The 14,225-nt window shown below is 45.3% G+C and overlaps 2 protein-coding genes across 2 annotated transcripts; one reads left to right on the top strand and one right to left on the bottom strand.

The window, feature by feature from the left end:
- Window positions 1-468: 468 nt before the first annotated feature.
- BBLN (bublin coiled coil protein) lies at window positions 469-3,214 on the bottom strand. Its single transcript, XM_026712508.2, has 2 exons — window positions 2,960-3,214; window positions 469-1,496 (listed from the first exon to the last, which is right to left on the bottom strand). Exons 1-2 carry the CDS (start codon window positions 3,051-3,053, stop codon window positions 1,303-1,305), a joined length of 288 nt encoding a protein of 95 aa, XP_026568293.2. The 5' UTR covers window positions 3,054-3,214; the 3' UTR covers window positions 469-1,302.
- A 1,130-nt stretch (window positions 3,215-4,344) lies between these two features.
- On the top strand, window positions 4,345-12,979 carry PTGES2 (prostaglandin E synthase 2). Its single transcript, XM_026712229.2, has 7 exons — window positions 4,345-4,613; window positions 6,041-6,238; window positions 7,645-7,700; window positions 9,210-9,359; window positions 10,116-10,316; window positions 10,740-10,857; window positions 11,347-12,979. The coding sequence occupies exons 1-7, from the start codon at window positions 4,371-4,373 to the stop codon at window positions 11,485-11,487; spliced, it is 1,107 nt and encodes a 368-aa protein (XP_026568014.2). The 5' UTR covers window positions 4,345-4,370; the 3' UTR covers window positions 11,488-12,979.
- Window positions 12,980-14,225: the final 1,246 nt, after the last annotated feature.

The raw sequence follows: 14,225 nt of genomic DNA, 5'->3' as shown, positions 1-14,225 counted from the left end.
GAGGAAGGAAGGAAAAGAAAAAGGAAGAGAAAGAAAGAAAAAGAAAAGAAAGAAGGAAAAGAAAAACAAAGAAGGAAGGAAAAGGAAGAAAGGAAAAAAGGGAGGAAGGAAGGAAAAGAAAAAGGAAGAGAAAGAAAAGGAAGGAAGGAAAGAAGGAAAGAAGGAAAAAGAAAGGAAGAAAGGAAAAGGAAGAAAAAGGAAGGAAGGAAAGAAAAGGAAGGAAGAGAAAAATGAAGGAAAAGAAAAAGGAAGGAAAAGAAAAAGGAAGTAAGAGAAAAAGGAAGGAAATGAAAACCAAGAAAAAGGAAGGAAGGAAGAAAAAAGAAAGGAAGGAAAAGAAACAAAAGAACAAAGGGAGGGAGGAAGAGAAAACAAAAAAGGAAGGAAAAGAAAGGAAAAGAAAAAAGGAAGGAAAAAAAGAAAGGTAAGAAAAAGAAAACTTTGAAACACGAAAGACAATCTGAGACATTTTGTACACTGTTCATTGTTTAATTAGTGACCAAGCTCAGGCCATGATTTAACTAAGTTAATTGCAAGAAAGTGTTTTCCAGGGTTTGTGCAACAGACTCAGCTGGGAGTGGTAAACCATGGTTAAAGAAACAGAATGTTTTGCAAACATTCAGGGGCAGAAGGTAGCTTGTTTTGCCTCTCAACGTTGGTCTTTTGAATCAGACCCATTCTGGTTTAAGCTATGCTAGACATTCCCAGCAATGCTAGCATTCTATCCAATTATCCAAATAAAGAGAGGTTTGCAATTACAGGGCTTACGACCACAACAAAATTTCCGTTGCTAAGCGAGACAGCTCAGAATATTTTACCCCATTTTTCCGATCTTTTTTGCCAAGTTATTACATGAATCACTGCCGCTGTTAAGTCAGTAACCAGATTCTAAAGTGGCTTCCCCCGCCGACTTTGTTTCAAACGGGGATCAACATGTCAGACTCTGCGACCAAGCCTCTGAATTTTAATCTCCTAACTACTGCAGTGGTCGTAAGGGTGGAAAAAATGGTCGTAAATCAGATTTTTACACCCCAAAATGGCCGCTCAATGGAAGTCAATGGAAAACACTCACTACCTCTTCCCGTGACAATTCCCACAACCACAGCATATTTTTTTTTTAAAAAAAAAACCTTGCTTAGATGCACGAACAAGATTTGCAGTATGGGGATCTCCCCGATCAGCCACGAGATTTTGCAATTATTATTTTTAAAGCCGGATTTAAGAGGATCTGGTCGCAAACCTCATTGGCCAGAGAAGCTGCAACCTCCTAATTTAAAAGTCTCAAAAGTTGATTTTCGACCCTTAAGAATCCGGCTGGTCTTTCCGGGGTTTTCCATCCTGGCCGAGTTGTTGCTGCTGCTGTTGGAACTCCAGGCGAGTTTGCCGGTTCGATTCCAGCAGCTCCTTCAGCCGGGTGTTCAGGTGATCGTTTTTCTCCTCCAAGTGATCCAGGCAGGAGTTGATCTGGTCCAGCATGTGGTTGATGGCGGCGTATTCTGTCCAGGGAAGGGAAGGAGGGGGAAAAAAGAAAAAAATCCAAAGTGCTTTCAAAAAGATCCAAAGGGAAGCCACCCATTTCTTCCCTGGTTCTTTTAATTCATCAAGGAGGGTTATTCGTAGCTGGGGGTTGAAATGAGAGGGAGTCCTTGGGGCTCTGAGCTGGGGCTTTTTTTTTCTTGCAGACGTTTTATGACCCAACTAGAGAACATCTTCAGTGCTAGAAGGAGTGTGGGAAGGAGGAGGAGGAAGGGTAGAGGAGGAAGAGGCAGAGAAGGAGGGCTGTGGGGCCCTTGGTTCTCTCTGAGTGAGGGGTTTCCTTGCAGACGTTTGATTACCCAACTAGGGAACATCTTCAGTGCTAGAAGGGGGTGAGGAGGAGGAGAAAGGGGGGAAGAGGAGGAAGGGGAGAGGAGGAAGAGGCGGAGAAGGAGGACAGTGGGGTTCTGGGTTCTGAGTGAAGGGTTTTCTTGCAGATGTTTGATTACCCAACTAGGGAACATCTTCAGTGCTAGAAGGGGTGTGGGGAGGAGGAAGAAGAGAAGGGGGACTGTAGGGAGCTTGGGGGTTTTCTTGTGGACGTTTTATGAGCCAACTAGGGAACATCTTCAGTGCCAGAAGGGGTGTGGGGAGGAGGAGGAAGAGGAGGAGGACTGTAGGGTCCTTGGGGCTCTGTGGGGATTTTCTTGCAGATGTTTTTATGACCCAAACTAGGGAACATAATCTATGCCACTTAATTATTAATTCTTTTAATTAATTATTTCATTCTTAAGTTTATTGGCCTCCCATCTCCTTACAAACAACCCCTGGCCATGCTTACAGCATAGTAAACATTAAAAACCACACATTAAAAACAGGGTATAAAATAACCAGAGAAGTCACTGCAATAAATAAATCAGTATATTTATTTTAACCTTGCTACCTGGGGTTGGGGCAGAGGTTTTCAAAAAGAAGACCGGACGGACACTCATTTGACCAGGACAGTAGGAAGGTTCCCCAGTTTGAACAGGGGCTGGACTAGACGACCTCCGAGGTCCCTTCTGACCAGATGATTCCATTTTTAAAGCCTCTCTCTTAGCTTGCAATCTTTTGAGATGATCTCCCCCTTGCCAGGTTCAAGGCTCACGCCCCCAGCCCCTTCCACAGGTTGAAGAGGCCGAAACCCAGGTCCGTTCATTCATTCATTCCCGTTGCAAACCTCTCCTGCTCGAGCAAGAGGGGGTGGGACTAGATGACCTCCAAGGGTCCCTTCCAACTCCTGTTATCCCTTCGGAAGCTGCCAGGCAGGTTGCAAAAGCTGCAGCTCCCTCCCGGCTTTGATCCCCAGCGATCCCCGCCCCCCCGGGGGGGGGGAGAAAAGCAAAGGGAGATCCACCGCCTCTCCCCCCCACCCGCCTTAGAGAGGGATCCACTGGGGGGAGGGGGGGGGAGATCTGCCCTTGCAAAGGGACCTCAAGGTTACCTGCCTCTCCGAAGCCTTCCTCCTCTTCCCCGTCCTCCTCTTCCTCGCCGCCCCGCCCCAGATGGAGCTGCGGCTCCCCGTTCGGTCCCGACATCCCAGCTGGGGAAGAGCCAGCTAAGCCCCGCCCCCGGATGGAAGGCGGAGACAAGGCCCCGCCCCCTGCCGGCTAAGCCCCGCCCCCCGCTTCCCGGATGGAGCGCAGAGACAAGACTGCAAAGGGCCAGGCCCCGCCCCTCCCGGCTAAGCCCCGCCCCCTGGCCCCAGGTTATTTTTTTGGGGGGGCCAAACCACCTCCAGATATTTAATAACCGCGACCCTTCAACCCAAGACATTATTAATTTAATGTTAAAAGGCAGCAATGCCTCCATTGCATTCATAGTGGTTGATTATGCACAACGATCTGTAGAATTTAATTGGAGGGGGGAAGATTTATTCAACCCCCTCTAATTAATGAAGGATCATCGATGACCCTCTTTAAATTTAAATTAATTTTTACTTATTAATTGGGGGAAAGGGTGGGGTTAATTTAGGGAGGAAGCACCCAGCAAGCAAAAAAGACTTAGTCAAACCCCCTCCCTTTAATTAATGAAGGATCGTCGATGACCCTTTTTAAATTAATTTAAATTAATTTTTATTTGTTAATTGGGGGGAAATAATTGGGGGAATTTAGGGAGGAAGCACCCAGCAAGCAAAAGATTTATTCAAACCCCCTCCCTTTAATTAATGAAGGATCATCAACGGCCCTTTTGCAAAGGAGCGGTGAAATTGACTAGCAATTGACCTCCTTCGAAGGTCAGGGCCTGCGCCTTTAAGAAACCCCGCCCCTTCGCTTGGTGTAAAGTTTATGGTTCCTAGGCAGGACGCTGGTCTGAAAGGACGCGGGCGGGCGATTTATATCTATGCTGCAGATGGAGGAATAAAAGCAAAAAATGGAGGGGGGGGAGCGGGTTTCCGCCGAGAAGGGGGAAAATCAAGGGAGGGAGCTTCTCCCTTCGAGGCTTCCTCCCTGCAAACCCGCTCGCTGGGCAAAGCTCCGACCCCAGGCAAGCCCTGGATACCAAGCGGGCCCGCGTTCACACGACAGCCTGGCTCAGCACGCACGCACACCCGTGCAAAACGGGGAAGCGTCGCTTTAGCGAAGGGAGGGGGCTCTTGCAGAGCACGCTTTGCATTAACCCCCCCAAAAAAACCAAAGGCGCAAGGGATCGACCCTCCAGCGCAAGAGAGCCGCTGCACGTGAGAATGCAAACGCGTGTCGGGTTACAATTCCCCGGGGCCGGCCGCTTTGCGGGGAAAGGGATCTCTAAACCCAACCGGGTTTTTGCATTGATTTTCAAAGCTCCCCTCCCATTCCCCCGTCAGCCGGGTTTCCCCTGGCGCCCGCCCGCTCCCTTTTTGCAAAAGGCGAAAGATGGCGTTGGCGCGGGTTGCCTGTAGCGGCTGGGCCGGCCTGGGGAGCAGAAACGCGTGGCGGCTGCCCCGGTCCGGCTTCTCCTCCTCCTCCTCCGGGAGCCCCGGGCGTGGCTGGAGCTGGCCTTCCTCCAGGGCCTTGCTGGGGGCCGCCTTCGCACTGGGAGCCGCGGTGGGCACCGGCCGGATTTTGCACCGCCGCTTCGGAGCCGAGGAACAGCTGGCCGACCAACACCGGGACGGGGTAAAAGCCAGGAAGAGGAAGGATTCTATGTGTGTGAAGCCAGATGTGCAAACCTCTGCTCTGCACTGGGATCGTTGCAATTTTGCAAATGCAACCATTGCAACACCCAACGGGGGGGCGGGAGCGGAGGAGAGGATTGCATGGGGCGCAACGGGTTGAGGACCCTCCTGGGTACTTGCGGAGGGAGGATTGGGGGGCCTTGCAACCCCTGGATCCCCAGGACCCCCCCAAAGCAGCCGCCACTAGTGGCTTTGTTCCTTAAGACCCTCCCCTCCAAATGCAATTTAATTTTAATTTAATTTTTTTTTTTGCTGAGCCTTGCTTCAAGGTTGAATCTCAAGCCGGCCCCTTTAAGCTGCCTGGACTTCAACTCCCAGAACTGCCGTGCATGCATGCAAGCGGAGGAATTCTGGGAGTTGAAGTCCACAGGGCTTTAAAACAAAAATTAAGTTTATTGTCATTGCATCTGGGACAAAATTAAACGCCACCCTCACTGTACATTATAAATTATATGTGTTGGGGATGTGTGTGCACGAAGGACGGCTCAGCCAATCTCATTGTATACATGTTCTACTCTTGACAATAAAGGTAATAATAAAAATAAAAATAAAACACAGACACACATCCTACATATAGGTATATGGCAAGGGTCTTCACATTTGGCAAGTTTTAAGACTGGTGGACTTCAACTCCCAGAATTTCTGAGCTAACATGACTGGAGGAGAAATTTTGGGAGTTGAAGTCCACAAGTCTTAAAGCGGTCAAGTTTCCCCTGGTATGTGGGAATGTGTGTTATTACTTATTTGGGTTTTTAGGGATTCTTTTGCAGTTATTTAGATGTATTTTGTGTTTGGGGTGAGGAGCTGCACCAAGGGAGGCTCGCTTAATTTCATTGTATACATATTGTGTATTAATAAAGGTTTGATTTGATTTGAATGGAAAACCCCTGATATTGCATTAACAATACAATATACAGTAGAATTCAATAGAGTTACTGGCCTGGGGTAGAAGCTGTTTTCAGCCTATTTGTCCTTGTTTTTGTTATTGTCCTGTACCGTCTGCCAGATGGTAATAGTTCAAAAACAGGGTTCCCAAGATGAAATGGATCTTTGAGAATGTTTTGAACTTTCTTAAGGCAGCGGGAGCTCTAAAGCTCTTCCAAAGAGGGGAGAGGGCAACCCGTGATCCTCTGAGCAATGACGTTCACCCTCTGGAGCAGGCGAGAAACTCTTAATGTCAGCTAATCAGAGCTTAGCTGACAGAATTTGCAAAAAGAGGTTTTTGAGGTTGGAATAGGGAAGGAGCAACTTGGGTGGTTGTGTGGTGGTGGTGTTTTTTCTCTCTCCTGGGCTGTTGTGTTTGCATTCTGGGGAGAAGGCTTGCCAGCAAATAGCCTGAAGCTGGATATATCTTGAATTCCCTTCTAGATCCTGCCGGATAGCCATCTCCACCTGACGCTCTACCAGTATAAAACCTGCCCATTCTGCAGCAAAGTCCGAGCTTTCCTGGATTACCACCGGCTGCCGTACGACATTGTGGAGGTGAACCCAGTCATGAGAAAAGAAATCAAATTTTCCTCCTACAGAAAGGTCCCCATTCTTCTCATCGATACGGAAAGTGCTCTGGTGAGTTTCCAAATTGGCCAATCCCTCTTTAAATAAGTAAACTTCTATTACGTTCACGTACCAGCAATAGACAGGAATTATCTCAGTTTACCATAGTGTTAAAAAATATTATTGCTACTAGTAGTAGTAAATAATAGCGTCCATAATAACAAAATGCTTAGTATGGAGCAGCTCTTGCCCTTGTTTACACGATGGGAGAGCAGGTAAGTGTGTGTGTGTGTGTGTACTGAAGGTGGCGTTTACAGATTCTCTGAAAGTTGTTAGAAATATCTACAATAATATTGGTGTATGTAAACAACTTTTGATTCTGTAATCGAATTTTTGAATCCTCTGACTGTTTTTTTATCTATTGTGTTTATTTACTTCACCCTGGTTTGTTTTGGTTTTCAATTTTGCTGACCTCAACCAAATAAATATGATTATATTGATTTCAGATTTATTCACCACCACCCCCATCTGATAGAGGTAAATATATTGTGTTTTGGGGGCACACAGGGCTTGCCTGCTCTTTAGTCAGATTATTTTAACAGAATAACAGAGTTGGAAGGGACCTTGGAGGTCTTCTAGTCCAACCCCTGCCTGTTCAAGGCAGGAGACATTTATACCATCCTGATCAAGTCCAGGCTCCTTTTAAAAGCCTCCAAGGACAGAGCACCCACAATCTCTGGAGAAAAGATATTCTACAGGTAGTCCTTGAGTTACAAGAGAGTAAGGCCGGGAGAGGGTTGCCCCTCCCATACGGGATAAAGGACAGGCAAAGGTAGAGAAACCTTTGCAGGAAGCAAAGTCGTTCGGTTCAGATTCATTCTTGAAGCTCTTTGTACTTCGGTGGGTTTTTTTTTTTCTAGTTCATTTGACACTTCTGCTATTGGCAGCACTTCACAGAAAAGAAAGGTGGGTGCTTATCTCGAGGGACTGTTTGAGACTCATTACCAGCACTTTTACACGCAGAGCTTCTAGGTTTAATCCAAACAGAGTGAACGATGTTGCTTCCTGCAAAGGTTCCTGTCCCTTTGCCCTGTCCTTTATACCTTATGGGAGGGGCAATCACCTCCCAGCCTTACTCCCGAGTCGCCCCTTTTGTTTCAGCTGCTGTCGCCTTCTGGCAGCTCTGTGCACACTGTCCAATTCCACTGCCGTCTGCATAGGCTACCTGCGAGCCACAACAGTCAAGCACTACCTGTATTGATTAATTGTTCTCACGCTTAACAAATTTCTCCAGGTCGTCCGAATGATTTCACGTTGGCAGCTTCCCCTCCTCCCACATTTCATCAGGCCGCGTTTAAATGAATTTAACCCATGACGGTGTAGATCAAAACAAAACATTAAAGCTGAGCTTAGTGTGAGAAAAAGGTTTTGCATTCTGCTTTATTGATGCTTAACCACTAATTCTCTTTTTTCCCCAGCAACTGAATGACTCTTCCGTGATCATCAGCGCCATTAAAAGCTACCTTATATCCAGGTAAACGATCATTTTTCTGCCTTTTTTTAGGGGGGGGGGAGGAGGAAAATCCTTCCTCTTATTGTCCTCCCACCCCCAATGAGTTTCGGTTTCTATTTTCACGTTGAGAGGTTTTAAGGAGTCGGCAACTCGACTTGTTTCCTGGTCTTGCAGTTGGTATTCCAGAAAAAAGAGAAATGCGTAGGAAGTGGAAAGAAAGGGGAAACTAGGAAGCTGGTTACCTTTTTGGCCCATCTCTTTTCTCTTCATTTAATTGCGGTTTTGGGTTGTAGGGATTTCCTGTTTGGGATTTGCAAAACAAAAACGGTGCAACAGAAAATGTATGTATTTCTGGCTACCTGGTCTTTCAAAAAATTATTTATACTTTTTTCCCTTTAATATACATAAGTGCTTAATCAACAGTGTAGTGCCGAGTCCATTTTCTTATACAGAATCATCATAATTATGCTAGTGAAAATAATGATGATGATGATAATGGTAATATTTGCTTATATATAATAATAACCTTTCATCATTTACTTTTACATAACAGTAATCAGTTATCTTCTAACTTCTACCTGTTTTATCCAGCCACTGATAAAGCAAGTCCCATGTTATAAAATATTCTGTTTGTTCCTTGTCTTTGATTTATAATGTCAATCTATCCTTCTCTGCACAATCTTTAAGATTTTTCTAATTATCTTTTCACCTGTAGGAGTATCTTCATTTTTCCAATATTGTGCAAATACAATTCCCACTGCTGTTAACACATGTAATATTAGACGTGTATTCCCTTTATTATAAATTTCTGCAGTTGTACCTAACAGGAATATTTCTGGCTATATGTTGATGGGGTTTCAGCACAGTTTTTAAGGCTGTTTTAATCTTTCGACAGCTTTTTGCTTGTTCCTATAATTTGTAAACTGCCCAGTTACCTTGTTGGGGAGATGGATGGGAGAGAAATATAATAAAATAAAATAAACCGGTGTCTCTAGACAATTCTTGTTACTTTACTTTACTTTACTTTACTTTACTTTACTTTACTTTACTTTACTTAACTTAACTTAACTTAACTTAACTTAACTTAACTTAACTTAACTTAACTTAACTTAACTTAACTTAACTTAACTTAACTTAACTTATCTTATCTTATCTTATCTTATCTTATCTTATCTTATCTTATCTTATCTTATCTTATGTATGGTGGCCTAAATATGGAGTTCTCGCTTCACAATTGGAAGGCTGTGAGTTCAATCCCAGGTAGAGGCAGATATTGGTCTCTCTGGACACAATGAGAATTTATCTGCTGAAAAAAATACCCTCCTCATTGGGGACAGGAAGGGCATCCGGCTATTAAACGCTCAGCTCCATCCACTTGCCTAGACTCCACCTCTATGCAAGGGGTTATGTAGGGTTGTTAAAAGATGATGATCCGTGCCGTATACAGCGATTCTGGGCGGCTTACAAGTGTAACTGTTATTATGAAGGAAAGATCTGAGCCTGCAATTGACAGGGACATAATTCTTCTAGGAAGAGCTTGGAAGAAATTGCCTCTTACTACCCTTCCATAAAAGCCATAAATAGCGAAGGGAAGGAAGTGAACGACTTTGGGAACAAGTATTGGTTGATGCTGGACAGCAAGGAAGCTCTCTGCGTTTATCCTGTCGAGGAAGCAAGGAAGTAAGTGGATCTCACTTGGAGGGTTTTGGAGGGGCAGTGAAGTTTGCAAAGTTGAACTTAGGAGGAGGAAGGTGCAAAAAATCCAGAGGAACCCACTGTGGTTTTTAGATGCGTCTTTCTGCCCAGATTGCTGTTAAAAAAAGGCCTGTCTACCTTTTTTTAAAAAAAGAAATCTTTTTTTTTTTGATGGGGAGTCTTGTTGAGTCTTTCCAGGGTCTAATTATAAACACAGACCTTATCTAGCCTGGAGAACTGCCAAGTAAATATTTCCAAACGCAGTGCTGACAAGGAAGGACTCTGCACAGAGTCTCTGAGATGCACAGACAGATCTTCACACTGCGGCAACGAAGGAATTGTTTCCTGCAAAAGCCCCCTCCCCTTTTGCTCCTCTTTTAATCCCTCTGGGAGAGGCCATTCATTGTCCACCTGTGGCCTGATTCCCACGTCAACCCTTAGTTCGTATTTTTTCTTTTGACAGCTCTGTGCATGCGCAGGCTGGGAACCGGCTCCAGCTGTTCCTCTGCCTCACTGCTATCTGAGCCCGAAGGCAGCTGACGACTGCCAGCCTGCCCCGGCCCAATCTCTGCCTCTGACGCAGAGCCTTCCTCAGCCTCCAGGACTGGCCCTTGTTCCTCCCCAACCTTCTCACTGTCCCACTCTGTTGCCAGCTCCGCTAGCCGCTGGCGGGCCACAATATTCTTCCTGCTTGCCACGCAGGGGGGACTCTCTCACTTCCTGCTGTTTTTTTTTTCCCAGGGAAGAAATGAAATGGCGGAAGTGGGTGGACGATCGGCTGGTCCACTTGATCTCCCCCAACGTTTACCGCACGCCGGGGGAATCCCTGGCCTCCTTCGACTACATCGTGCGGGAAGGGAAGTTTGGCTTGGTGGAAGGCTTTTTTGCCAAATACGTGGGGGCGGCTGCCATGTTCTTTGTCAGCAAGAGGCTGAAGAAAAGGTTGGTGCTTCCTGAATGCCCAGGTCAGACTGCAGATCAGTAATGTCCAACTTGACCACTTGAAGACCTGTGGACCAACTCCCCAGAATTCCATGCTGCCTAGGGAATTCTGGGAGTTGGTCCATGTGTCTTAAGGTGGCCAAGGTTGGACACCCTGATATAGCTCCTAACCCAGCCCTTCCCAAGCCTTTTTCCTTCCTTCCATGCTGGCTGGGGGATTCTGGGAGTTGAAGTCCACGAGGTCTTAAGGTGGCCAAGGTTGGGCACCCCAAGATAGCCCCTAATGGAGCCCTTCCTAAACTTTTTCCTTCCTTCCATGCTGGCTGGGGGATTCTGGGAGTTGAAGTCCACGGGCCAAGGTTGGACGCTTCTTCTATAGATAGAAGAACAGATCTCTCACTCGGATCTTTGCTTTCGATCCAGACACCATATGCGGGACGATGTTCGGCAAGACTTGTATGAGGCGGTTGATGATTGGATGAAGGCTGTTGGCAAGCACCGGAAGTTCATGGGAGGAGACCACCCTAACCTCGCCGATTTGGTAAAGAGATGACGCCATGGCTGATTGAAACCGAGGGTGTCGCGGGGATTCGTGGCCTGGCCCGTTTGGAGCGCTCCTTTGGCTTTCCTAATTCACAAGTCTTGAGCCAAACTTCCAAAACTTCCAAAGGATTTATTGGGAGTTAACATGCCAGCACTGCCTGGGTGTAGCCGACTCTGATACACCTCATTCATTGTCACCCTTGACCCTGGTTTTCCCCCGTATCCTAATTCATATTCTCCAATGGGACACATCCATAGCCCAAAATCATCAATCATGCTCTCCCGTTAGAATTTTGCACGGCAGAAACTTCGGTCACCTAGTTACCATCTTTGAAAACATTTATGGAATTGCAGTTTCGGTTTGCAAGCTGCTGAATACTGCTCCCCCCTCCCATTCTAATGGCAACTCTAAAAGGACCATAGAAATATCTTACGAGTTGATATTGTGCTTTGCTGCTGATTTTCTGCTTTTTTTTTCTCTACCCAGGCAGTCTATGGAGTCCTAAGGGTCATGGAAGGCTTGGAGGCTTTTGGAGATGTGATGGAGCATACCAAGATCCAGCCTTGGTACCGGCGCGTGGAGGATGCCATCGGGCAGGGGGAGGCAGCCAGCTGGGCACGGTGCTGAGTCTCGGGGGCGGGGGGAGGGATCAAGGTTTTGCCTCGCCTAGGAAAAGCTGTTTTGATTTAAAGCAGTGTAGTTCTGCGCGTTGGACTGGAATAGAACCAAATCACGAATCTCAAAGCAGCAAGATGGAGATACGGATTTATTTTGATTTTAGAAAAGAGGTTCGAAGAGCCAGGGACGAGGCTGTGTTCTTTGGAGGCTGGACTTTGAGTTAAAAGCAACTTGTCTTTCTGGTCACTTTCAAAAACACGAAATTCAAGCCTGAAACGAATGCTCGGACGCTAAGCTACGAAGCCACTTCTGCCCCAGGCAAGAAAACATTTTGAATTGGCCTGACCGCTGCCTCGTTGCAAGCCTGATGAATTTAATTTTAGTACCAGCTTACGAAAGGAAATGTTTGTTTTTCGTGTTTGGTTTTAATGGTTATATATACAGTATATATATATATATATTCTGGGATGCCTGTTAAACCAGGTTTGACTTGCATTGGAGGCAGGTTTTCTCTTCGAATTGCAATTCCTTTTTTAGAAGCCTCTGAGTTGCTTATAGGTAGCCATTATAGGCACATACAATGCTTTTACAATGATATTCCTGTACAGTTTTGAAGAGTGCAATAGTCTTATTTGGGAGGGCACCTCTATTCTGATTCAAATAGGAAATTGGGAGCAGATATTTGGGGATAAGGATATAAGATCCTGACCTTAGAACTTTACGGAGAAACTTGGATTTAGCTAAGCTTAAAAAATGGGTCCTTGGTACCAATACCAGAATAGCTCAGGTGTGATTCATGTGCACTAATTTATAGCCTATACATTTATTTACTGTGGCTATGATACGTCAAAGGGTGCTTCGTCATGAATGAAATAACCTGCCAGGTTGATACAGCTTTATGTTTCAGAGTTTTAGAAGAGGGTTATAGACGTATTTAAGAACTGGCAACTAAAATGATTCTCATGAAATTAAATGCTATTTTGCTCAGAGGGATTTGCATTTACCTAAACAGGTCCCAAGCTGTTCCTGTTGGTGGTTTTAGTGAAACAGCCCTTTACTTACCATCCCTGATTTAAGCATAACGTTTGAGAAGTAAATTGAGGTTAAATGAGTGATTGATTTGGGTATGAAATAACAAATGCAGACTTATATTTGAGAAATAGTGAGATACAGGTTTCTCAAACTGGCTTTTTTGATCTGCCAGCAGAAGCCAGTCCCTTTTTGAGAGGCAAATTTTGAAGCAAAAAAAAAATCTTTACCATTTTCTGGGTGATCCCTAAACCGGTTGTGTGATGTTCAGCTTAAGAGGCAAAACTTTCACAAAGTTCTTCCAACTCAGGAAAGTAAGAATTAACAATAAAATGGATTTTTTTTTTTGCTGCTGTGACTTGGTAGTTTCCTATTGCAAAGCATTTCTATGAATACCTAAATAGTTTTTGGAGCCAAGTCTTATATTGAGCTTTATGGGAGTTCTAAAGGACACGTGTGTGTGTGTGTGTGTGTGTGTAAAAAAACCAGTGGGAAAAAAGACTTAGAAACTTTTTCAGAAATTTGTAAACTTATGGGGCTGATGTAGAAATAATGCCTTGTTTTCCCTCCTTTAGAAAAACCCTTACTGGATATAAAAAGGTCACAATTTGTTCATCTTTTCCACTTTGATCTCTCCTTGTACCCACCACTAATACAAAATACATTTTCTTAGCGTGACTTTTTATTTCACTAAAACTTATAGAGGAAAAAATGGGACTTCAAAGAAGAATAGATGGCCAGTTTATGGTAATAGGAGCAGAGGCATTTAAGCTTTAAAAAGCTGAGCCAATGAGATGTTCCCCTAGTCAAGTTTTCCTTCTGGTCCTCACAGTAGCCAATGCTCCTCTTATCAGCTCCAGGCCAAGTTTAAAATGGAGCTCAAACACCTAGAGTGACTTCTCCCCTTTCTTCAGGGATTAGAGTTGGTGGTGTTGCTTTGCCTTCTTCCCATTCTTCCTCAGCATTGCCACAGATGACCCATAGGTCCCTTCTTATTGTTCAGCTCCAGAGCTTCCTCTTCTCTAAGTCCTCTTCTGCCTTCTAGTCTTCCCTTGTCTTCCCTCTTCTTCTGACTTCCAGCTCTTCTGAGGCTCCTGCAGGCAAGCTGACCCCTTTATATACCATCTCCCCCACCTACCCCCCCCACCTACCCCACGCCAGCAACTTACCTAATTGGTGGCCCGGGTTCAGACTTCTCTTCTCCATTGGCTCTCTTATCTGGCGAGACGATTGGCCCTTGGGCCCCCAGAAAGACCAATAGCCACCTGGTTGCCCAAGGCCGCCTTCCCATTGGCTGAAAGCGAAAGGCATTCAACCCTCACAGATCATATAAAAGGGCGTTCTACCAACCTGGTACCTCAGAGATGGTTGTTAGGTCTGAAGGTGCTTTTTTTCAATTGCACTTTCTGGTTTTTGTTTTGAAGATGTTTTGCTTCTCATCCAAGAAGCTTCCTCAGCTCTATGTTAAAGCTCTTATCTAAGTTATGGACTGAACCATAATCGGGGCCTACAGTGGATTTCCTTGTCATGTTGAACTCAAACCATCACAATCAGGCTTGAACTTAAGGTGGTTTCTTCACAGGTCCATTGTCGGCACCACCAAAGGAGCTGAGGGAGACATTTTGTTATAATTCTGATTAAAATCACCCCCTTAAACCGCTTAGAAAGTGAAGAATTGGCAAAGCCAGTTTTTGTGTGATGCTTTTGTGTATTTTTTT

Source organism: Pseudonaja textilis, chromosome 17 (genome assembly GCF_049901715.1).
Source record: "Pseudonaja textilis isolate UNSWEBS1 chromosome 17, rPseTex1.2, whole genome shotgun sequence".
Taxonomy (NCBI): Eukaryota; Metazoa; Chordata; class Lepidosauria; order Squamata; family Elapidae; genus Pseudonaja; species Pseudonaja textilis.
The sequence above is the reverse complement of the archived record's forward strand: the minus strand, read 5'-3'. Positions and strand labels throughout refer to the sequence as shown.

Bases quoted from the DNA above. Each gene is read 5' to 3' on its own strand.
- BBLN (XM_026712508.2), bottom strand. From the start codon at position 3,053: ATGTCGGGACCGAACGGGGAGCCGCAGCTCCATCTGGGGCGGGGCGGC. The intron at 1,497-2,959 runs GTAACCTTGAGG...TTCCCTGGACAG, and splicing joins GGAAGGCTTCGGAGAGGCAG to AATACGCCGCCATCAACCAC.
- PTGES2 (XM_026712229.2), top strand. From the start codon at position 4,371: ATGGCGTTGGCGCGGGTTGCCTGTAGCGGCTGGGCCGGCCTGGGGAGC. The intron at 9,360-10,115 runs GTAAGTGGATCT...TTTTTTTCCCAG, and splicing joins CCTGTCGAGGAAGCAAGGAA to GGAAGAAATGAAATGGCGGA. The intron at 10,317-10,739 runs GTTGGTGCTTCC...CTTTCGATCCAG, and splicing joins AGCAAGAGGCTGAAGAAAAG to ACACCATATGCGGGACGATG.